A 26,342-nucleotide genomic window follows, 5' to 3' on the forward strand; every position below is an offset into this window, starting at 1 on the left:
GGCTGAGTGTTGGGGTGGATGTAAAGCCATAGGAACAATGACACACCTATGGTGGGGATGTGCAAAAATTAAGATATATTGGGATGAGATCCTCCAAAGGATAAAAGAAATAACTCAAACAACTATAAAACCGGATCCCTGGATAGTGCTTTTCCATGGGACTGAGGGGGGAGTTAAACAATACCAAGACACAATTATTCCACATCTCTTAAACGTCGCAAAAAAACTGATTCCTAGGAAGTGGTATGAGGCTGAATGCCCAACGATATGGGAATGGGTAGACGCAGTAGAGGGAATATTTAACTGTGAAAGTTTATGCATGAATGACGAAGATGAAAGAGCAGCATTCGAAAGAAAATGGAAAGGATGGAAAGAGTTTAAACAGGAATGGAGCTATGTAGCACAGCTGAGACCAAAAAGATAGGTATTAGAGGAAGACATCTAGAAGAGGAACACTACTGACATGGTGGGGTTCAGGGGGGGGAGTTTTCGGGATAGAGGGTAAATAATTAGAATAGGAAGGGAGTAGGAAAAAAAAAAAAAGGGTATACTTTTTTTATGATAAAGAAATAAAGTGATACATGAAATTTATTATTACTCAAAAAAAATAAAATAAAAAATAAATAAAAAATAAAAGTGGCGGGAGTAAATAAACCATAGCTACAATGATGTGAAATTAAACAAGAGACAGCGATGAACGTAAAGTTGATTCTAGTCTCGCTTTATGATTCGCTGATGTGGCTTTAAAAAAAAAAAAAAAAGAACATATACCAATTTGAATGAAGTGACTCCTCCTTTAAATACTTGGGGCTTAATATCACATTGAAAATAGAAAGTCTTTATCAAGCAAATTACCCCCCAATGTATCGAAAATTGGAGGCGGATCTCAGGAGCTGGGAATATCATGACATATCCTGGATAGGTAAAAATAATTCAGGCAAGATGACTCTTTTACCCAGATTATTATATCTTTTTTGCCCCCTCCCTTATCCAGATTAGGAGGGACCATCTGAAGGTGTTTCAGGGCAAAGTCACTAAATTTATATGGAACAAGAAAGGACCTCATCTTTTCCACCGTACTCTTTTTAATCTCTCCTCTCAAGTTTAGCACAACTGTCTACCATTTACCCTAAGGTTGAAAAACCTGACTGGATAGCCATTGAACGACAGGCAGTGCCTAAGTTCATGCTAGATTTTCTACTATGGTGTCCCTCCAAATGCAGACGTCCCATTTTAGCACCGACCTTATCACACCCACACTCTTTTGTGGAATACACTAAGGAAGCTTCCCTCTCTGGTCTCAACTGTTAGTTCACTTATTTCACAACCCTCTATTCCAACCTGGTATGGACATCAGAGCCTTGGTGGCTCAATAAGGGGGTCTACCGCATCGGACACTTCTTCTCTAGTACAGGTCCCCTACCTCTTAAGCATTTTGTTAAAGAGCATGGACTCCCCACTACTGAGAAGTTTAGGTTTCACCAAATCTCCTGCTCCATTCACTCCCTTTGGTCAAACAAACCTAAGGGATTTTTACGAAATACAAAGAGTGGTGTGTTCAAGCCATGGAGCAGAGGGGAGAGATCTCCCAAATCTACGAGTCACTTGCTACTGATCCAAACAAATTACCATATATGATTTCCTGGGAAAGGGATATCCAGACCTCTTGGGAAGTGGAGCACTGGCACGATTCCTACTCTAGATCTCTCAAAGGCATCTACAATGTTTCTCTCATAGAGGCCAATATCAAGCTTCTGACGAGGTGGTACCTAGTCCCGACCAGATTGGCCCATATGTATCTCTCTTCATCTCCTCTATGCTTCAGAGGATGCCAGGACCTAAGTACCATGCTCCACATATGGTGGGAATGCCCTAGGATCAGGGGTTTCTGGAACAAAGTCTTTCATCTTATCTGTAAGGTAACTGGCTGCACTATTGTCCAGACACCCGCAATAGCATTGCTTAACAGTCTAGCACTGTGTATCCCTAAACTCACACGCAAATTAATACTATTTATATTTACAGGGGCTAAATTGACCATTGCCAAGGCATGGAAATTACCCACAGTTTCGCTATCATCCATGAAAAGGAAGGTTTCATAGTTTCATAGTTAGTAAGGTTGAATAAAGACACCAGTCCATCCAGTTCAACCTGAGTGAGTGTCTACAATTGTCCCTATCCTTGTACATTGCACACTCACATCCGTCCTTACCCTCAAGAAGCCCACAATCCAAGGTCCCCATTCATATACTAGGGCCAGTTTCATGGGTGATGGCACAAGAAAAACTGGTAAATTCCTTGTTAGATACGACTGAGCAATTTATAGCAATATGGGAACCCTGAGCTCAGTATCTCTGAATCTCACTGATACCTGGCATTGATAACAAGTAGTAACTCTGATTTTAGAGACTTACATCAGGTAGAAAGGCACCTTACCTACCCTTACTTTTCTCTACCTTCTTTTCCCTCTCTTCCTTTTCTCCTTTCTACCTTTTCTCTCCCTTTACCTTTTGTTCTTTGTTTGTTTTTTGTTCTTTTTTTTTAATCTAGCTTGTTTAATAATGGTACGAATGAGTCCTCATAATGCGTCTCAGGATTGATTTTCAGTCTTATAAATCCGGAGCTACCTCTCAAACATATGACAATCTAGCTATAAGTCCATGTTTTTGTATAAAATATCTACAGGTTATAACTTCACAGGAGCTGTGGATTATTTTCCCTGCAAATGGTTGGCCCCCCTTAGAAGGGGGTAGGCTGGGGGGGATCGGGTCAGGATTTTTTTCTGGACACAGTGTGTGCCCTTTAGGGGTGTCTGGCAGGGAGTGGGGGTCCTGGGAGGTCCCCAGCATAGAGAACTTTTTTCTTTATTCCACGAGATTGTTTATTACAATAACCCATATGGGAGCTTCTTGGTTTAATACTCTCATACTGTAGGTCATTGGTGTTTTTTTGTTTCCAATCCAACTTTTATAAGTTCCATTGTAGGACTTCATTGTTATCTTGGATGATATACTCTGTTAATTTTTATTGATGCAAAATAAACAACTTTTATTGGAAAAATTGTACCATTATAATTACTATTCATTTTGAACAATATTGAACTTTTATGTAATTCATGAACCTAGTCCAACGTTAGACTTTTCAGATATTTAGAGTATTTAAATGTGTTCTGTTTCTTTCTTTTAGTTAATGTTAAAAGTTTATTAATGTAAAGCCAAACTGGATAAAATATTTTTGTATCAAAAACAATTGCCATGTGTTATTTTCCTTGCCATCAACATTTTTAATTCTTTGTCCTGTTTACTGTATATGCAGTCCACCGATGGTTGTATGGCATCTGCCGGGGGGTGGGGGGTGACAACAGTGGACCACGCCTGCCTAATGTGTGTTGAGACGTACCCTTGTAGACACCTGGGAGACAGGCACAGGGTGTGTTCTCACCCCATAGCAGGAAGTTCCTTAATAAGGACCTTCATGGCAGGCTCATCGGGGATTGTTTTAATGAAAATGGCAGAATTGAATTGATTGCAAATATTTTTTTTCAATTACATGAACATGTTAGAGCTCCTGTGAGATTTTAGTGATTGGGTTTCATCTACTTTAATGGATTTTGAGACATCTATATTATGATATTAGATACGATAGGGCTCCTATGGATGTGTTTCACTGTAGTCTCTTGTTTTTTCACAATATCTGGTCCCAGATCGCTCTCTGTGGAAGCAGCCTAGATACTGAATAATTTGTCTTTTTTTTCATTTACCATTTTACCAGCTTAATTATTGGGTCAAAAATCTGAAAAGCTTGAAGGGTGACCTGATTTTTGAGGAAAATGGGGAACTTGTCACCCCATTCGACATTGTATATTGGAAGTCTTTAAAAAATGGCTCTGTACTTGTTAGACGAGTTGGCAATACCTTCATAGAAAACGGATCTCAGCAGAATTTCTCCATCAGGGTAGAGAACATTGTATGGAAAACTGGAATTAACAAGGTTAGATATGTTCTCTAAATTCCATAAAATATAAAGTGTATCTAAAAATGTTACATTTTTCCCTTTCCCATTGTCCCATTGGGGAAATTTCCCTTTTCATCCTGTAGTGGGAGGGAGTATAATTATCTATGTGAGGACAATCACTTTACACCAGAGAAGATTTACATATTGGAGGGTTTCCCCTCAACTTCTGATGACAATGCTCTCATTTATTTTTGTCTTTAATATTTTATTGTTTATACATTGCCATCATTTCATTTAGAGCAGCAAAGTAAAAAGTAATAAAATGGTCTATAAAAATGAGTACATACAATTTTTTTTTTCTTTTTTAACGGATTCCCGACCGGCGCACGCCGACGTACGTCGGCAGATTGGCGGGGGCAGGCATATTGGCGTACAGGAACGTCCAATCTTTAATGCCACCCTGCCATCGCGAGCGTGCCGCCGCTGGCACACTCAAGTGCCGGTCGGGACCCCTGTGAGTCCGGTCGGGGGTCCCGCGGACTCGATCGCCACGGGCATACCCGTGATCGTCTCACGGGGAGGCTGAACGGAGAAATGCCGTTGTAAACAGCATTTCCCCGTTCTGCCTAGCTACTAGTGACACTGATCTCTGCTCCATGTGATTGGAGCAGAGATCAGTGTTCACTAAATGAAAGCCCAGCCCCCCACAGTTAGTAACACACCCCTAGGAACACTTAACCCCTACACTGCCACCCACTGGTTAACCCCTTCACTGCCAGTGTCATTTACACAGGAATCACTGCATTTATATAGCAATGATTGCTGTATAAATGACAATGGTCCCAAAAATGTGTCAAAAATGTCCGATGTGTCCACCATAATGTCGCAGTCACAATAAAAATCGCTGATCACCGCCATTACTAGTAAAAGAAAAATTATTAATAAAAATGACATAAAACTATCCCCTATTTTGTAAACGCTATAACTTTTGCGCAAACCAATCAATAATCGCTGATTGCGATTTTTTTTACCAAAAAGAAGAAGAATATGCATTGGCCTAAACTGAGAGAAAAATTTTTTTTATATATTTTTGGGGGATATTTATTATAACAAAAAGTAAAAAATAATGCGTTTTTTTCAAAATTGTCGCTCTATTTTTGTTTATAGCGCAAAAAATAAAAACCGCAGGGGTGATCAAATACCACCAAAAGAAAACTCTATTTGTGGGAAAAAAAGGATGCCAATTTTGTTTGGGAGCCACATCGCATGACCGCAATTGTCAGTTAAAGCGACGCAGTGCCGAATCGCAAAAAGTGGTCTGGTCTTTGACCAGCAAAATGGTCCGGGGCTGAAGTGGTTAAAGCGTGAAGATTTTCCCATCTTACAAAGACTTAAAGAAAACATTTAGATAAATATAGACATTATCTGTTAATACATGCAATGTTCAACCCTCAATGTAAACATCATCTAAGAAAATTAAATAAGGGTACACCATCAAGTTGGGTAAACCGGTAACTCCTCAGGGTCATTTTTAAGACTATATCAGGTGCAGCAGCTGGTTCATTAGAGTAGACCTGAGGTAGTACATTAATGTTGAGGGTTTCTAGTCCAATAAAACAATTGCAAAAAGATTGTTAGTTCAGTTGCACTAACCTGGCTTATGGAACCAAAGGAAAAAATAACAGGGAGAAAAAGAAATAAAGAGAAATCTAAGCTGGGTAACTGTAAGCCCTTGTACACATGGTCGGAGATTCCGAAGAAATGTGTCCGATCGGACCGCTTTGTCGGATATTCCGACTGTGTGTGGTCTCCATCGAACTGTTTCCGTCTGAGTATCTGACGGACCAAGTTTTCCAACTTGTTGGTAAAATTTTCCGACAAAATGCTCCGATCGGACATACTCCGATCATGTGTAGAGAATTCCAATTGGACAAAGTGCCACGCATGCTCAGATCAAATTCCTACATCAAAGCTATTGGCTACTAGCCTGAACGTAGTCCCGTCGTAACGAAATAACGTCATCACGTTCTGAACAATCGGATTTTCTGACAACTTTGTCCAAGCGTGTGTATGCAACAGTTTCAGACAAAATCCGACAGACAAAATCAGACGGATTTGCTTGTTGGAATGTCCGACCGTGTGTACAAGGGCTAAGAAGATCAGAATAGAATGGAATAGAGGGGTTAGAGTCGGGAGAGGGTACAAATTAAAGCAGGTTGGGTAGGAAGGTTGTTGGGTGACCATTTGGAGGGGCAAATCCTTAGGTATTCAGGTGTGCCTCAGGCGCTTTTATGGAAATGGTTTTGAATCATGGGGAACCTGAAAAAATGATCTATGTGCTCCACATGGTCACATAAGTAGGGTATCTGTTGTGGTGTTCAAGACACATGTAGATGGGTTAGCTCAATATTCTACTCTGCAATCGCAGAAGAAGTTGATTTCCAGTGTCTCAGGATTACATTCCTGACAGCAAGTTGGAAGAAGCGAAGCAGGCTCTTCTTGTCAGAAGATATGGTGTGCAGGAACATGGAGAATAAGTTAATGGAAAGGGGATACAGTGGTATGTGTATCCATGACCATATCATGTATTTGAAAACACATACAGTTGTTTAACAAAGTGTAGAAATACAACGGTGGAAGAGTGGACCCTACCCATAAAAACCTGAGGGATAAGGTATTACAGATAGAGATGTAAGGGAGGTGAGTATTTGTATATGGAATGACACCGCGTGCCTCGTCCGATGAGCAAGCAATGAAGGATTAGAGACTGAATTGAGTAATTGCTTGTAGACCTGTCTGAAGAGATGAGTTTTGAGGGTATGTTTAAATGTTTCTAGGGTTGGTTAGTGATGAATGTTATGCAGAAGTGAGATGCAGAAAAGTGAGAGACCTGCAGGAAATCTTGATGAGGATCTTATATGAGGATGAGATCAGAATGGACTTGGTGTTTCTTCAAAAATGTTGGTGAAAATGGGAGATTTTAGTGAAACTGAATCATTTTAACCAAGTACATTGCAGCCATTACAAAAATCGAAAGTGTTTTTTGGTGCATTTAAGGTTACTCTAAGTTTTAAATTGCTCCTGGGGGATACATAAGCTACTTATGACTATCCAGGAGTAAAACAAAGAAAGCAATCATTAGCTTATTAAAAACAACCCTTTTATTAAATATAATTTTACTTAAACGGTCAATAAGTAAAATTGACAATTTTAGCTTCAACTATAATAAAATCGTCAATTTTATGGTATTAGCAGTTTTGACAAAATTGCTCAGCTCATCCCTAGATGTGCACAGTGGATATTGAGTTTCATCAGCGGATTAGAAATTCATCCAATCAACAATATAAGATAACATGAGTACTGCCACAGGGGCAGCAAACATGCACATAGCTAACGGCCCATATGCCTCATGCACAGGGGATACAGACTAAGAAGTAAGTCTAATGAAGCATGTTTTCAGGTTCTTCTGGATTGCTTTGAGTTCCTTTAACCACTTTAGTCCCGGAAGATTTTATCCCCTTTCTGACCAAAACACTTTTGGCGATTCGGCACTACATTGCTTTAACTGAAAATTGCGCGGTCGTGCGACGTTGTACCCAAACAAAATTGATGTCCTTTTTTTCCTACAAATAGAGCTTTGTTTTGGTGGTATTTGATCAACTCTGCGGTTTTTATTTTTTGCACTATAAACAAAAAAAGAGTGAAAATTTTGAAAAATAAAATGCATTATTTTTTACTTTTTGCTATAATAAATATCCCCCAAAAATATATAAAAAAATGTTTTTCTTCAGTTTAGGCTGATATGTATTCTTCTACATATTTTGCTAAAAAATTTGGAATAAGCGTATATTGATTGGTTTGCGCAAAAGCTATAGCGTCTACAAAATAGGGGATAGATTTATAGCATTTTTATTATTTGTTTTACTAGTAATTGTGGCGATCTGTGATTTTTATCATGACTGTGACATTATGGCAGACACATCAGAAAATGTTGACACATTTTTGGGACCACTCGCATTAATACAGCGATCAGTGCTATAAAAATGCATTGATTACTGTAAAATTTTTACTGGCAGCGTAGGGGTTAACACTAGGGGGCGATAAAGGGGTTAATTGTGTTCGCTAGTGTGTGTTCAAACTGAAAGGGGGAGGGGACTGACTAGGGGAGATGATAGAGGTGGGATCACCCCATTTACGTAAAGGGGTAACCCTGCTCCCTCTGACAACACAGGGAAAGTCATAGGGAAGTACCTGTGCATCAGAGGGGGGCAGGGTAACCGGGTAGTCCCACTCTCCATTATATAAGAAGTGTCAGAAGAACAGAAGCATCACACAGTGGAAGACTCCCACAGAGGTGGATCGCACGGACGGAGCGGAGAAGAAGCCAGAGCAAGATGGGGGACGAGAAGAGCAGAGGAAGAAGAAGATGGAGAAGAAAATGGAGAAGAAGAAAATGAAGGAAGAAGTAGAACACGGAAGGAAGACCAGAAGAAAGAAGAAGGAAGAAGAATCAGAAAGAAGAATAAATTAATAGGGAGGATTTGTCAAAAACTGGCTCTTGTGTTTTTTAACCCTTTTGACACTTTTTTGTGAAATGGTAGGGATACATTTCTACTCCATTACCAATTCAAACAGGGGGGGCAGGATCTGGGGGTTCCCCAGATTTCAATAAGCCCCCGCCCGCAATAAGCCCACCGGGCAAAGGTTGTGGGGATGAGGCCCTTGTCCCCATCAACATGGGGACAAGGTGCTTTGAGGTGGGCCGCTACCCCAAAGCACCCTCCCAATGTTGAGGGCATGTGGCCTGGTAGCGCCCCCCCCTCTGTTCCTGCTGCCTGCCAGATTGTGTGCTCAGATAAGGGTCTGGTATGGATTTTGAGGGGGACCCCACACCATTTTTTTTTTGGCACAGGGTTCCCCTTAATATCCATACCAGACCTAAAGGGCCTGGTATGGAATTTAGGGGGACCCCCACACATTTTTTTTAAATTTTTGGTTCGGGGTTCCCCTGTGGGGAAGTTCTATGCCATTTTTATCAATGAACTGTTATGTGTATTGTCGGGTCTGACAATTCATTATAGCCGCGAGTAGTTTTAAATGATTTATTTTCCTTTAGAAATGTAATTTTGCTGTCAGACTGTTCTAAACACCGGGAAACATGCGCCCCTGTACAGGCATATTATAGACATTCCCCAGGTATGAAATCTAAAGGAATATTACACCTTTATTGTTTCACTTTAAGCATTATTAAAATCACTGCTCCCAAAAAACGTTAGTTTTTAAAACTTTTTTTGCATTGATACATGTCCCCTGGGGCAGGACCCAGGTCCCCAAACAATACCATGCATATAACCATGCATATAACAATACCATGTGTAGCGCCCTGCTCTTGATGAGCAGACGCTATTCTTTTTTTTCAAATTTAATTGTCTGAAGCTGTAGTTTGACTCAGACTAAATAGTTCTGGTTTCTGTACCAGTCCAGCTGGGTTGCACTGATTCCCACCTGACCGTAGGTGTCGCTGTCACCATTGGTGGGTGTGGAACAGCAGCAGGCTGGATGTTTTGAATGCCACCTCTTGCTCAGAAATGGTTCAGTGGGTGTGGTTTCCCTGCTGTGCATTCTGGGAGAGGGTATTAAGGTACCGACACAATTTTTTTTGGTTCATTTCCCAGGGTCCGTGATCCCAACCCTAGGGCCCTCCTGGCTTGGGATCTGTGTCGCATGATCTTGCGCCTTGTGGCCGACTGGCCTGAGGCTTCGCAACTGAGAATGTAGGCCCAGGAATGTCTTGGGGCCCACTGATCCAGGGGTGGTCCTGTGCTGTCTTGCCTGCGGGGAGAAGCCAAGAAAAGATGGAGGATCCAGGGGAGGACTTTTCCAGTGGAGGACCGAGCGCAAGGCTGGTGTCTCTGGAGGAGCTTGGAAACTCAGTTTGAGGATGCAACCCGGATGAATATCCTTACAGTATCGCCGGGTCGGCTGAAAGAATCTGGCGTACTGCATGGTAATTCTTCCTAAAAACTCTCAAAAATCTCTAAGTTCAGTTAAGAAGTCTGTGGCAGAGACTTTGTTGTGCATCTACTCTCAAAACCACTAAGTTCATTTAACAAGTCTGTGGCAGAGACTTTGTTTGGCAACTCATCGGCTGCTAGGTCAAGTGAGAGGGCCTATCCGGTGACTGCTGGATCCAGTCTGTGGAGCTGTTTTTCCTCTGGATCTGACTAATAACACTAACCCGCAATTACTAGGTGCCTGAACTCCCCCTTATCCTCTACCCCTCTATTGAAGGACTGTGCCTTGTGTCTTTCTTTGGTGTTACCCCTAAATAAATCTTCAAAAAGGACTGCATGCCTGATCTATCATCATTTGGGCTACTTTCCACGGGACTCCCCTAAGATGAAGAGGCAAGCAGGTGAGGTAACGGTAAGCCCGAATAAAACCAGCAGCTCCTTCGGGGGTTAGTGCTACACATGCATTATGACAATACCATGCATATAAGTCTTTAAAATTAGCACTTTTGATTATTCATGTTCGTGCCCCATAGACTTTAACGAAGTTCATGTGTTCGAACAAATTTTTTGCCTGTTCGCATGTTCTGGATGTGAACCGAACAGGGGGGTGTTCGGCTTATAGTATGCCTGTAAAGTGGCACAGTTTCCCTGTGTTTAGAACAATTACATTTCTAAAGGGAAAAAAGTCATTTAAAATTGCTTGCGGCTGTAATGTATTGTCGGGAAAAACGGCACGATAAAGAGCCCCCTCCCCTCCAGCCCATTGCAAGGCTCTTTGGGTTAGGCATGGATATTAAGGGGAACACTGCATCCAAAACAAAAAAAATAGCGTAGGGGGCCCCAGGCACTATATACTCTGAACATAAATAGATATACCATATTTATCGGCGTTTAACACGCACTTTTTTCCCCTTAAAATCAAGGGAAAATCATGGGTGCATGTTATATGCCCATCCCCCACCGGCTGTGAGCCTTTGGGCAGCTTTAGGCCGCCTTCGGTTGTTCTCGCCGGCTTTCGGCCACTCTCGGCCATTCTCCGCAGCCGGGTGAAGCCAAAAGCCATCAAGAAAGGCCGAAGGCAGCCGAGAACGGCCGAAGACAGCCGAAAGCCACGAGAACAGCCAAAGGTGGGCAAAAGCCGCTGAGGATGCCTGAAAGCCATTTTTAAATGGCAAAGATTAAAAAGACCCTGACAAGGCTACATGACAAGGCTGCATGACAAGGCTGCAAAAGACCCTGACAAGGCTGCATGACAAGGCTATATGACAATGATGCATGACAAGCTCTGAGGGTGCAGAGCGCTGCTGACTCCCTGCTGATTTTGAAAAGTTCCTTGGTGTGGGCCTTTTTTGACACATGTGCAGCAGATCGCACCATTGCTGTTTGCAAAATGTCTGAAGCAGATCAAGCTCAGCCAGAACAGCAGCCACTTGGGCACCACATGCTTGACCAGACCTCCCATGCAGTCTGTTTCTATACTATATTTGAGATTTAATATCTCTCAGATATGATTTGGGTTAAATGAGAGTTCTTTGATCATGAGTGAAAGCTTTAACACAATAACAACATTTATTGGTGAGTAGTTGAAAGTCTATCTAATACTAAACCATCTATCTATAGTCTACACACCAAGGAAGAAAATATTAGGTTAAAATAAGAGAATTAAATGAAGGAATACAGAGTATATTCCTTAAAACATTATCCTAGAAACATTTAGTTAGAAGTAAAATGCATAACTTTCCCATAATTACCCCAAGATTCCATTCTGATGACTGCTCTCCCATGAAAGTATGTGTTTCCCTCCCATCTTTTTGTGTATATTATTACAGGCTGATGCCTCATTGGTTGGCATAGTGTGGCTCTGATTGGCGAGCTTCCATATTCCTGGTTAAAAACTGGCTACATCTGCAATCCCTGTACTTTGCATAAATTAGCCCCCTTTAATGCAAATCCTTGTGACAATTCTGAGCAGGAGATTAACTTGAGTTTTCCTGGGAAGTTAAGTATTAATTACGGGTTGGCCTCCCTTCATTGCATATCCAAGCATGGGATCCTTTGAAGTGAGTATGTGTAAAACAATGAGGATTAGATCCCATTGTTTGTATACAAAAGCCTAGTCACCGGCCTGTCTGGTCAACCAGAGATTTCTGTGAAGATAATGAGGGTCATTTACTAAGATGAATGCCATAAATTATTAATTGAGCGTGTGAAATGGTGCACACATAAACGTAACAGATGATAATATGTTGGTGCACGCGATAATAATATGCCATTGATAATAGCGCACGCCGTATCATTTATGCCGCGTACACACGAGCAGACTTTTCGATGGACTAGGTCCGACGGTCTTTCCAACGGACTTTCGAAGGAGTTCTGACAGACATTGCGAATGAATGAACTTGGCCAAACACAATCACACTAAAGTCCGACGGATTTGAACGTGATGATGTGCGACCGGACTAGAATAAGGAAGTTCGAAGCCAGTAGCCAATAGCTTCCCTAGCGTCGCTGTTTGTCTGTCGAACTAGCATACAGACGAGCAGATTTTTCGATAGGAACTGGATCCGGCGGAGTTCCGGTGGAAAAATTTGAAACATGTTCCATTTCTAAAGTCTGTCGGATTTTGCAAATCAAAAGTCCACTGCAGCCCACACACGATCGAATAGTCCGCCGGAATAGTTCCGTCGGACCTTTGATGTCGAAAAGTCCGCTCGTGTGTACGGGGCATAACAGTCCGTTCACACAGGGGCAACCCGACTTCCAGCGCAACTTTGGGAGTCAACTTGGACACGACTTGAGTATGAATCACAGCTCGACTTGGGACTTCAACACGACTTTAAGTTGCCACCAGGCCAGACGACTTTAATTTTAAATAAAAAACCGGCATGGGTTTCCCTCCAAGAGCATACCAGACTTGAATCTGGTATGGATATTAAGGGGAACCCCGCGTCAATTTTTTTTTAAATGGCGTGGGGTCCCCCTCAAAATCCATACCAGGCCCTTCAAGTCTGGTATGGATATTAAGTGGAACCCTGCGTCAAAAAAAATGGCGTGGGGGTTCCCCTCAAAATCCATACCAGACCCTTTTCTGAGCACCCAATCTGGCAGGCCACAGGAAAAGAGGGGGGATGAGAGAGCGAACCCTCCCTCCTGAACTGTACCAGGCCACATGCCCTCAACATTGGGAGGGTGCTTTGGGGATAGCCCCCAAAGTACCTTGTCCCCGTGTTGATGAGGACAAGGGCCTCATTCCCACAACCCTTGCTCAGTGGTTGTGGGGGTCTGTGGTCAGGGGGCTTATCAGAATCTGGAAGCCCCTTTAACAAGGGGACCACCAGATCCCGCCCCCCCATGTGAAATGGTAATGGGGTACAAAAGTACCCCTACCATTTCACAAAAAAAGTGTCAAAAATGTTAAAAATGACAAGAGACAGTTTTTGACAATTCCTTTATTATGGTCTTCTTTTTTCCATCTTCTTTGTGTCTTCTTCCTTCTTCCTTCCTTTATCCTTCAGTTTCTTCCTCCATCTTCTTCTTCCTCTGCTTCTTCCTCAAATCCTCTGCTTCTTGCTCTGGTGTTTTCATCCAGCATCTTCCTCCACGGCATCTCTTCTTCCTCGCATCGCAGGCTCAGAGGTGGTTGACGCCATGCCAGCTTCAGCCAGGAATGGTTGAATGCGACAATGGCACCAACCTTCTCTCCACCCTCTGACAGGGACACTTGACCCAAGTTCCATGTTTGGCACACGTCCTGAATTTGGTGGTGCAGCGTTTCTTGAGCAGATACCCAGGCTTACAAGATCTCCTGAGGCAGGCCAGAAAGGTCTGTGGTCATTTCTGACGGTCATACAATGCCAGTGCACAGGTTGGCTGACATTCAAAGGGAATGCAACCTGCCCACCAACCGCCTCATTTATGACATGTCCATCAGGTGGAACTCAAAATTGGCAATGCTGCAGCAGCTGCACACGCAGCAGAGGGCCATCAATGAGTACCTGTGTGAGTATGACACCAGGACAGGGTCAGGGGAGCTTGGCTTCTTTTTGCCACGCCAGTGGCTACTGATCAAGGATGCATGCACTGTCCAGTCAACATTTGAGGAAGCCACAAGGATAGCGAGCAGCGACAATGCATGCATCAGAGATACTGTCCCTCTTGTCTTCCAGTTGGAGCACACGCTTCATGAAATAATGGACAGGGCACTTGAGGCAGAACAGCGGGAGGAAGAGGAGGACTTCCTTACCTCTCAAGGCTCCCTTTATTCAGATATTATTCCTTTGGGCCCGATAAAACACACAGGAAGAAGAGGAGGAGGAGGAGGATTGTGTCAGCATGGATGTGGAGGACACCACTCAGCAGCAGTCTTCAAGAGATGGTTTTCAGTCCCCAGAAACCAAAGGAGTTGTACGTGGCTGTGGTTGTTATGTATCATGTGATCCTTAGTGACCCAGAGGACTCAGAATCAAATGCCTCTGCAAACTTTCACAGGCTTTGCAGAATCAGTGAGGCCATGCAGCGTAAGGACCCTAGGATTTATGGTATCAAATAGAGGGATCATTACTGGCTGGCAACCCTTCTTGATCCACATTGCAAGGGTAAGGTTACAGAACTCACCCTGCCTTCACAGAGGGAGCAGAGGATGAAACATCTTCAGGAGGCCTTGAAGAAAGGTTTTTAAAATGCATTTCCAGACCGTGGGAGATTCCAATTTCCTGGTGCTGGACAACATGTTGCTGAGGCTTTGTTCAGTCAGAGGAAGAGCAGTGGAGAAGGTGGCCGGCTGACTGATGCCTTTAGAAAAATTTTCAGTCCTCAGTGCCAAGGTCTGATTGGTTCAAGCAACCATCAGCAGCGTCTGCATTACATGGTGCATTAATATCTAGGGCAAGAGTGGAATGGGAGACCTTTCCAACAGACCATTCACTGGGGGTACTGGGTCTGGAGGATGGACCACTGGCCAGAACTTGCTAAATATGCAATTGAGCTACTGGCCTGTCCTGCATCCAGTGTGATTTCTGAATTCACATTCAGTGCTGCTGAAGGGTTTATAATGGATCAAAGAGTGTGCCTGTCCACAGACTCTGTTGGTAGGCTCACATTCATAAAAATGAATCAGTCTTGGATTAGCAGCAACAAGCACCCGATGCTGATGTAACTGATTGAATTTGCATTTGATCTGGGATCCATTGAAGCCTGCCTATGCTGACTATCCTATTCCTCCATAATCTTGATGATGCTAGCTTCCAACAAAAGTAGTAACAACTGCACTACGGTTGCACTGTATTGTGTAATGTGTTCACCACCATAAAATTAATAGCAACTGCATAATGGTTGCACTGTGTTGTGTGCTGTGTACACCAGCAGAAAAGTAGTAGCAACTGCACCACTCTGCACTGTATTGTGTAATGTGTACACGACCAGAAAAGTAGTAGCAACTGCTTATGCTGACTATCCTGTTCCTCCACAATCTTGATGATGCTAGCTTCCAACAATATTTTTGGTTTAGGGCACTACCACCACTGCCTAAGGCCCAATTTTTCTGTCCCTGTTTAACAGGGGCATGTAATTACAATGTCTGATCTAATATTTCACAGTAGGGCCCGTTTCTGTGCCCAACAAGAGTATCTGTGAGGGGTTACAGTGCTGTGGCACCACCAACACTAAAGACCCAATGTTTCTGCCCCTGCCCCAGCACCAGAAAAAAAGAATAAGTGTGCCCCACGGCCACCCGCAGAGGATGCACCATGTCCATGACCAGCACTTTTGACTGTAGGCACAGAGCCTGCTTGCCCTCTTTTAGTGGTCTGTGAGTGTCTGCCTCTCCTTGGTGACCTTCCAGACATGATGTATATTTTTTTTGGCAACACCACACTGCACTGTATTGTGTACTGTGTGCACCACCAGAGAATTAGTAGCAACTGCACTATGGTTGCATTGTATTGTGTGCTGTGTACACCACCAGAAAAGTAGTAACAACTGCACTACAATGGCACTGTATTGTGTACTGTGTGCACCACTAGAAAAGTAGTAGCAACTGCACTACGGCTGTACTGTATTGTGTAATGTGCATGTAGCACTAACCCCCGAAGGAGCTGCTGGTTTTAATGGGCTAACCGTTGTCTGCTTCTCCATCTAGGGATTCCTGTGGTAGATGGCCCAAAGAAATGTGAAAACTGACACTGAATTTTCTTTTGGGTTATTTATTTGAAACATAAACAGAGTCTCTCAGTTTAGGGTTGAGGGTTAGGAGTAAGTTCAGGTACTTTAGACTGCAAAAATGGAAGGTCTCTTATAGAAGAATCCAGAGAATAGCAACCATTTCACAACTGGATTTTACAACCCTCAGATAGACCTCCTCTCACTAGGCCTAGCAGCCGGTAGGGTGTTATGTAAAGTTTCTGCCACAGGCTTGAGCCTAGGATGTTTGACAAAGTCTCTGCCACAGACTTGAATGTAGGATGTTTGACAAAGTCTCTGCCACAGACTTGTGATTTACTGAGGGACATAGACAAATTTTAAATGCTATCATATGGTACCAGTATCTCTCAGCCGATCTGGCAATACCGTATGATCCAGATGGTGTCCTTTAACTAAGCCTCCAGGCTCCTTCAGAGAAGCCAGCCTTGCACACGGCCTTCTCCTGAAGAGTCTTCCCCTGGGATTTCTCCAGTTGCTTGGCCTCTCCCTTCAGATGAGATGGCACTGGACCACCTTTGGATCAATAGGCCCCAAAATCCATTCAGGCCTGTCCCTGCAGTTGCGTTGCCTCGTGCTAGCCAGCCCCGAGACTCGAAATGCATGGTTCCGCACCCCAGGCCAGGAGAGCCATGGGGCTGGGTAAGGAGGACCACCTGAACCGAAAAGGTAGAAAATAATCTCCAGAACCCCCGAAGCATGTGATGTCAGTACCTTAAATACCACCTCCCAGAATGCACAGCAGGAGAACACTCCCACTGGGCTGGCCAAAAGAACAGTGGCATTCAATACACCCAGTTAAACTGTGTTCTTACTCTTGCCGGCGGTGACAGCGACACCTGCGGTCAAGGAGAACCCAGTGCAACCCAGCTGAACTCATAGTGCCTGCTCGTCAGGAGCCAGCGCTACATGTACATCACCAGAAAAGTAGTACCAACTGCACTACGGTTGCACTGTATTGTGTAATGTGTTCACCACCAGAAAATTAATAGCAACTGCATTATGGTTGCACTGTATTGTGTGCTGTGTACACCACCAGAAAAGTAGTAGCAACTGCACTACGGTTGCATTGTATTGTGTGCTGTGTACACCACCAGAAAAGTAGTAGCAACTGCATTATGGCTGCACTGTGTTCTGTAATGTGTACACCACCAGAAAAGTACACTGGATGCTGCAGATTGTATATGTATATGTATATATATATATATATATATATATATATATATATATATATATATATATATATATATATATATATATATATATATATATATATATATATATATATATACTAGACTGTCGGTATGTATATATATATATATATATATATATATATATATATATATATATATATATCTCAAATACACCGCCTGAAGTAGATTGGAAATAGTACACCACGGAATGCACTGTATAATTTAGATCTCTAGGCTACACTGACCAGATGCAAAGTATATATATATATATATATATATATATATAAAATACACTGCCGCTAACTGAATAACCTGCCTGCTTAATCTAAATCAAGCATCCACGTCAACAACACTACACAGTGCTGCCCTGCAGGCAGCCTTATATAATGTGGGGTGTGGACTTATTCCCCCTGAGCCATGATTGGCCAAAGGCAGCCTTTGGCCAATAATGGCTCTCTTAGCAGAGGGTGCTGGGATCTTGCAGTTCATTATGAATCATTCTGCGGGCACTCAGCTTTCTGGCGAATGCCCCATAATGTTCGATATTCGGCGAACACCCAATGTTTGATCCAAACATCAAGCTCATCCTTACCTGTCACATGCACAGCAGAACAGATATATAGTTCTATATATATAGTCAGTTGAACTGATCGCCCCTAATTAGCAAAGGGGCTTGCACCCCTTTTGTAATTAGCAGCAGCAATTAATTTGCTCCATTTTTTTTAAAACCTTCTATTTTTTAATCAGTTTTAAAAAGAAATTAGTACAGGGTCAACGTTTACAGATCAACAAAAGTGAGGTGGGTACAGAAAGTACAGTACTCAGATGTGTTACAGGTGTAAAGTACATAATCAATAAAACATTTTTAGTCATTCGGCCAAATGTTCCATGTTTCTTGGAATTTTGTGGATGACAATAAGAGTTTCTCATAAATTTTGTTCATGTGGACAATATCAATTACTTCTGATAGGTTGGGAGCTAGTGTTGACTTCCACCGCCTTAGAATTAGAAACCGGGCTGCTAGGAGTATGTGTGTGACAACCTGTCTGTAGTTCTTAGGGCAGTTATCTATACCTTTGCGGAGAAGGGCTAGTTCAGGGCAGGGGGACACAAGCACACCTGTACATGAGAAAATTAATTTTAAAATGTTTTTCCCGAAGCCTGTTAATGCCAGCCACTCCCAGAAGACATGTAATAATTTCCCTACTTGGCCACAATTATGGAAGCATAAAGGAGAATATGAGGAGGAGAAGTTTGCCAACGGAAAGGGTGTATAATACCATCTGTTAGTGATTTTTAGGATCATTTCCCAGTGAGTGGTGCAGTGGGATGACTTGAAAATAGACTGAAGGGCTTTCCTCCATTGTTCTTGGGTAAATGTGCAGTCCAACTCCTTTCCCATTTCTGCATGGGATTGCAAAACTTGTAAAATGCCATAGAAACGAAAAGTTCCCTTAGCTTTGTGTCCTGTGGACGTATAGAAGTTCCATGCTTTTGGGTGTGTGAATAATCAGGGTATTTTTTTTTTAAGACATTTAGTATATGGGTGAGTGTAAACGTGTATGTTTGGGGTAGGCAAAATTCTCCTATCAAAAACTCTCTGGTTTTAAGCTTGTTACTGTCATAAAATTGAAGGCCATTATATATTCCGTGCTTGATAAGATAAGTTGGTTTTTAACAGAGGGATCATGGCCTTTAGAATATTCAGAGGGAGAAGAATGTTAGGTAGTAGATTATAAGAGTCATGGTGCTTGGACAGATGCCTCCACACCTTCTGTGGGAAGAGGGAGCGATGTAAGATCCCCGGGTTTCCACAAGTCACTCAGGAGCATTGTGCAGAGATCTCTAGATGGAGATAGATTTGCTTCTATTTCCACCCATGAGGGAGTTTCTCCAACTTTTGATTTGATCCAAGTGCGCAGCACAGTAATAATCTAGTAAATCTGGCATATCTGCATCCCCATGGATCTATGTTTGATAAGAATGGGACCTGTGCAGCGCGCCCTCGAAGGAACTCGACAAGGTTGTCAATTGTTTAATTGGGAGTGGTATCGGGAGAGTTTGAAAAAGATATAGAAGTTGGGGTAGTATGTTCATAAAAAATTAAATTCTGCTAGTCAACTACCCCCTCCAAAGAGAGTTCAAATTAGGAAATTCGGAGGTGTGATATTAGAGGAGATTAATTGGGACATATTGGCTGTAAGGGTAATTCCCAGGTAATGTACTCCTTCCTTACTCCATGGAAATGGGAGATGGGACTTAAGGGTATTTATTGTGGAGGTTTTTACTCCAAAATCTGATTTTAAAGTGTTTACATTTTATGTAGTTTTTATGTTCAGAAGAGTGGTGCAAGATTGTGCTTGCACCACTCTTTGTTGATTCCCAACATTCTTTGATTCAAAGCATATAGAAAATTAAGCACAACACATAAACCTCTGTAGCCTATTTCCTTTTTGCAGATCCCAAAGTCTCAATGTTCAGAAAACTGTTTGCCAGGAACCAGAAAAGTCCCAAGACCAGGGATCCACTCCTGCTGCTATGACTGTGTCCAGTGCTCGGAGGGAGAGGTGTCCAATGTCAATGGTAAATGAACATGAATACTATCACAGATGTTGTTTCTTCCACATGTATATAATGAATATTCACTCAATATTAAATGGGAAACACCATTCAAAATGCAATTGGTCATGTCTCTATGTCTACTGTTGAAGTGCTGTCTGTACAGTGAGGACTACTTTGATTTACAGCATGAAAAAAAGTTTTCAATGTTTGTTTGATAGAATTATTAGTATTTTTTGTTAGATAACTTTTGATAGTTGATGAGGTCACAATCCCAGAGGTGATTTCACAACTTAAATAGCCCCCATGTATTTGTTCATGAGCTTTTAGGCATTGTTTGTTAACAGGGACAATCAGTCCAGATGTCAGTTCAAAACATATGCTTGCTGCTCAGAAGTTCATCTAAAGGGCCTGTATAACTATGGGGAAACCCCATGCTGATTTTTTTTTTTTTTTATGTGGGTATCCCCTTTATCATCTATCTCAGTCCCTCATCTAGAATAAGGGTCTCTGGTATAAATGAAAAAACCCTGCGCACTTAAAGAAACGAGCTGGGAATAGTTAAAGCAGAGTTTCACCCAAAAATGGAACTTCCGCTTTAAGGGAAGGTAACCCCTGACATACCACATTTGGCATGTCATTTTTTTGGGGGGGAGTGGAAAGGGTGGGGGTGAATGTACTGTCCCTCCTTACTGAACCATAAAAGGCCACAAGCCCTCAAAGGGTGATTGGTACCTTGTCAGGGGTCGACCCTCCTGGCGAAGCACTTTGTTCCCATGTTGAGAAGGACAAGGAACTCTTTCCCACAAACCTGGCCCAGTGGTTGTGGGAGTCTCTGAGCTGGGGGTTTACGGAAATCTGGAATCCCTCTTTAACAATAAGGGGCATCCATGTACCATCCTCCCATGTGAATGAGTATGAGGTACATAGCATCCCTACTCATTCACAAAAAAATATAAAGTGTAAATTAAAACATAAGCACAGTTAACAAGTCCTTTAGTTAAAAAAATAAATAAAATCCTATGATCTACATCCATCGTCATCCAGCCATGTATATCCACATCAATCATGGTTCCCGCTGACTCTCCAAAAGAAAGAAAAATGGCAACTAATGTTAAGTTGTACTACTTAAAGAGTAACTCCACTTCCATGGGGGAAAAGCAAGTAAAGAAATAATAATATAGCCTATACAATTGCAACACAAATGATATTGTGGTTGAATGTTATTAAAAAATACCTTTCCTTTTCAATCTGCAGTTCTGTAATTTTGGCTACCTGGTACAGAACACTTCCAGGTACATCATTTCCTGGTTGTGTGACTGTACGAGTCTGACTGTACTTCTTTCTAAGTCCACCGGGTGGTTTGGCCGGCGGACTCTGGTCCGCTGGACCAAGTTAATCCGATCGTGTGTACACGGCATTAGTGATCTCATCTCTCACATTCACTACATTATTCTTGATATATAGGCATACCCCTCCCCCTCTTTTACCCTCTCTGTGCTTGCGATAAAGTGTATACCCTTGAATGTTTGCCAGCTAATCATGAGAGCTGTTGAACCAGGTCTCTGAAATTCGCCCAAAATCCAACTCCTCCTCATACAATAGCATCTCTGAATAAGTAAACCCTGATGGGTTTACTTCCTCTTTGTTTCCTTGCAAAGGCAAAGCATAATGGGCTACTATGCATCACATAGTAGCCCATTATGTGTCACTTACCTGACACAGGACCCTCTGTGACCCTTCTAAAGTGGGCATGCGCCAAGTACATCGGCACATGCGCAGAAGGAATCCTTGTACGGGGAATTGTAAATATCTCCTAAACCATGTCGGTTTAGGAGATATTTGCAGCACCTACAGGTAAGCCTTAATCCAGGCTTACCTGTAGGTTAAAGTGTGTTGTAAGGGTTTACAACCACTTTAAGTGTTGCACAGGAGGCCCAAACATGTTATTTATTGGAGTTTTGCATTTATGATTCACATTAAGAATGACTAAAATGTATGCTCTGCATCAAACAGAATAAAAAATATATTATTGCATTGGCACGTGTTCCCCAGGGAAGTATCCAGCACCTCATGCCATTTGTTTGGCAATCCCTTGCCAATTAGCGCAGAAAATTATGAGAGCTTTTTTTAACTTTCAGCTCCAATTGACTTCAAGTAATATTAAAGGATGTTTTTTTTTTAAATAACAAACAATGTTTTACTTACCCGCTCTGTGCAAAAGTTTTGCACCAAGTAGCCTCCTGTTCTCGGATCCTCCACTGGCACTCCTGGCCCCTATCTCTTGCCAAATCCCTCCATAGCATGCAGCTTGCTATTGTGGCAACCAAACAGGCTCACTCAGACAGGGAGAATGGCTCAGCCCACTCTCTCCTCATTGGCTCACTGGCTGTGATTGATAGTAGCAGAAGGCAGGGACCCCGGAGAACACTGGAAGATAATACAAGCACCTGCTAAGTGTAGCTTTGAAAAGCTTTAATAGGTTGAAAAGGACTGCTACTCACAAAAGAGATAAAATCACAGGCACATAGGTAGTGACACTGCACATCTGCGTCATCTTGGACTGGGGGAACATACGTCCGATGGTACAGGTTGACCAAACCAGGCTTGGGGTGTGTGGTCTGGTGAGTCAGTGGTTTCCGGTGCTTCTGGATCTCATGGAATGCACAGCGGGTCTGGTGTGATGTCACTTCCCGGATCTGATGCAAGGAGGTCAACGGCGCATTTGCGAATCATGCACTGCTGCCTGAAGCCCCGGAAATCCCTGGCTCACCAGATGGCAGACCTCAAGCCTGGTTCAGTCAACCTGTGCCATCTGATGTATGTTCCCCCAGTCCAAGATGACACAGAGGATCAGATGTGCAGTGTCACTACCTATGCGCCTGTGATTGTATCACTTTTGTGAGTAACACCCTATTTTAACCTACTAAAGTTTTCGAAACCTCCATCTAGTAGTTACTGCTTGTGTTCTCTTTCAGTGTCCTCCTCCAGAGCTGTCTTTTTTCTCCTAAACAAAGTTACTATCTTTGTGGGCTCTATATGGATTTTTATGGACTTTCTATGGACTTTTTACAGACTTTTTATGGACTAATTGTTTATACTTCCAATTTTTATTGATTGTCCCTTTCCCCAAGCACAGGACCCAGAGAAAAGCCTACAGCAAGACAAATACTTTTACCCAGACACTTGTTCTACAAACATTCAATACGCATAAACACATTTGGACTGAAGACCCATTGATATTATTTATTTAGAAAAGTGTTAAGCCATACAAATCTTTTAAAGAAACCAACCTTCTAGACAAATGAGTAATATCAACTATACATCACTGAATGGTATGGAACATTATTTATGTGTCCTTTTTTCATCTTCCAGACAGTGAAAATTGCCAACAATGCAGATATGATGAATGGCCCAATGAGAAGAAGGATCGGTGTGTCCCGAAACTGCTGAATTTCCTGTCTTACTCTAATGACCTTCTAGGAATGGTCTTTGCCTTGTTCTCCTCCATTCTTTGTGCTATGACTGGACTGATATTACTAGTTTTTATTTCACACCAAGACACGGCCATTGTAAAAGCCAACAACAGGAACCTGAGCTTCACCCTTCTGGTCTCTATCATGCTGAGTTTCCTCTGTGTTTACTTATTCCTTGGATGCCCTAATGATATAACCTGCTTGTTACGCCAAATTTCATTTGGAATCCTCTTCACGATTTCCATCTCTTGTGTTCTTGCAAAAACCATCATAGTTTGTGTAGCATTTAAAGTCACCAAACCTGGCAGTTTGTGGCAACACTGGCTAGGAACCAAACTTTCTAATGCCATAGTCATCTCATGTTCATCAATTCAAGTTATAATTTGTATCATATGGCTGTCAGTCTCTCCTCCCTTCCAAGAACTGGACACCTCTTCTTATCAGGACAAGATCATCGTTCAGTGTAATGAAGGGTCGGTTATTGGGTTTTATTCTGTTCTTGGTTACATGGGGTTTCTGGCAGCTGTAAGTTTTGTTATGGCTTTCACGGTGAGGACTTTACCGGACAGTTTTAATGAGGCCAAATACATCACCTTCAGCATGCTGGTGTTCTGCAGTGTGTGGATTGCCATGATCCCGGCCTATCTGAGCACCAGAGGAAAGTACATGGTGGCTGTAGAGATATTCACCATACTGAGCTCCAGTGCTGGGGTTTTAGGTTGTATATTTCTCCCCAAATGTTACATTATCTTATGGAGACCAGAACGTAACACTAAAACATATTTTATGGAGAGAAAAGCTTTACAATAAATTGAAAAATGATTAATTAATACATAGTATTATATGGTTTTAAGATTTTGTCCATTGCATTTTTAGGGTCATTTATTATGACTCAGCATGTTTACCTTTAGACTATAGATTTGTCTTAAAACACACACAAAAAAAATAAAAAATCTAGTTCAATATAGCACTAAGTGCATAACTGTCCCCTTATTAATGTGCCATAGAAAAAAATATTGTATGACCTAAAATTGTGTAATAATGTGGCTTCAAAAATAACATAAATAATTATAAAAGTGGGCATAAACACCAATAAACTCAACAGTGTCCAAAGATGAGCTGAAACTGATCACAAAGTAATAAAGTGTCCAGTATGTCCCCAGTGGACCACAGAAGTGAGTAGAGACCGCTACAACCTGTTTCTCACACACCACTGGCTGTGCTGTGAGAAGAGGCACTGCCTGATGCACCACTGAATTCCGCCAGCCAATACACATACACTTACAGGGATGCTCAAAAGATGAATTTTTCTTTCTAGATTGGATTTATGTCTCCATCTGACTCTGTTGCATTTGGAGTTTCTTTCTATCTCCCTATCACATGATGGGCTTTCCAGTGGATGCTTATAAGGATCACAGGTGGAGCTGCAGCTTTGCATGATGTAAGTTGGTATAGGTGATAAATCTTAGAAATGTATTGAACACAATTGAATATTCATGCATTGATGGCAATGTTATTACTTTGTAGTGTGGTACTTTCCTGATGAAAAATATGTTTTAATGCATTTTTGAAACATGTTGGCTAAGTTCCAGTTGAAACGCACTGTGGAAGTGGAATCCCAGAGTGGATAACAACTGGTCGTACCACTGTCGAGTATATTTTTGTAACATTGATCCTCAAATTTTTCTGTGAATGTACATACTGTTATGAATTAAAAAAAAAAAAAACACCTATCATAGTAGTGAATAATATGATGTGTTATCAATAAAGGAAAATGTTTTAGTATTTTTTTAATATGTGTTTTTATTTATTTAACGTTTGATTGCTGAGAAAGTTCCTTGAAAGGCTTTAAACAACTTTTATTCAGATTTATTTAGGGATGGAGGCAACCCCTACCTACATTTGAAGGGATAGAATATTTTTCCCAAAGACCTTTTATTGTAACTTACATTAAAACAAAAGAGAGATAAAAATATTTACGGAGTAATTAGCTATATGCCCAGAACCTGTGGCCAGAATGGCCTTGTAGCTTAAAGTAATTGTTAAGTCTCATTTTAAAAAACAAAACAAGAAAAAACAAACATGGTATACTTACCTCCACTGTGCTGTTGGTTTTGCACAGAGAAGCCTGGATCCTCCTCTTCTCTGGTCCCTCTTTGCTGTTCCTGGTCCCTCCCTCCTGTTGAGTGCCCCGCACAGCAAGCAGCTTGTTATGGGGACACCCAAGCTGAGCTGCAGCTCGGTGTGTCCATTCAGACACAGAGCTGCCATTCGGCCCCACCACCTATCTTTCCTGATTGGCTAGCCGACTTTGACAACAGCCATGGGAGCCAATGGCACAGCTGATGTTTCTCAGCCAATCAGGAAGGAGAGCCCCGGACAAGCGAAGGGACTTGAGGACAGCGATGGGAATCAGGTAGGTATTAGAGGGGTGCTGGGGAGGCTGCTACACACAGAAGGCTTTTTATATTAACAAGGGATGAGCCGAACACTCCCCGGTTCAGTTCGTACCAGAACCTGCGAAGGGACCGAAAATTCCGGTAAACTTTAGAACCCCATTAAAGTCAATGGGACTCGAACGTTCAAAATCAAAAGTGCTCATTTTAAAGGCTAATATGCAAGTTATTGTCCTAAAAAGAGTTTGGGGACCTGGGTCCTGCCCCAGGGGACATGTATCAATGCAAAAAGAAGTTTTAAAAATGGCAGTTTTTTCGGGAGCACTGATTTTAATGATGCTTAAAGTGAAAAAAATGAAATATTCCTTTAAATATCGTGCCTGGGGGGTGTCTATAGTGTGCCTGTGAAGTGGCACGTGTTTCCCATGCTTAGAAAAGTCCCTGCACAAAATTACATTTCTAATGGCAAAAAAGTAATTTCAAAATTGCTTGCGGTTTTAATGTAATGTCTCGTCCCAGCAATATGGATGAAAATCATTGAGAAACATGGCATGG

General features: G+C 42.1%; 1 protein-coding gene across 1 annotated transcript; it reads left to right on the forward strand.

The window, feature by feature from the left end:
• Positions 1 to 2,271: 2,271 nt before the first annotated feature.
• On the forward strand, positions 2,272 to 24,872 carry LOC143986828 (vomeronasal type-2 receptor 26-like). The gene is made up of 4 exons (XM_077485236.1): positions 2,272 to 2,289; positions 3,772 to 3,990; positions 19,816 to 19,939; positions 23,291 to 24,872. Exons 1-4 carry the CDS (start codon positions 2,272 to 2,274, stop codon positions 24,199 to 24,201), a joined length of 1,272 nt encoding a protein of 423 aa, XP_077341362.1. The 3' UTR covers positions 24,202 to 24,872.
• The last annotated feature ends 1,470 nt before the right edge of the window (positions 24,873 to 26,342 follow it).

Source organism: Lithobates pipiens, unplaced genomic scaffold, assembly GCF_037356315.1.
Source record: "Lithobates pipiens isolate NorthernLeopardFrog02 unplaced genomic scaffold, aLitPip1_a1.2 Scaffold_18, whole genome shotgun sequence".
In the NCBI taxonomy this organism is placed as follows: domain Eukaryota; kingdom Metazoa; phylum Chordata; class Amphibia; order Anura; family Ranidae; genus Lithobates; species Lithobates pipiens.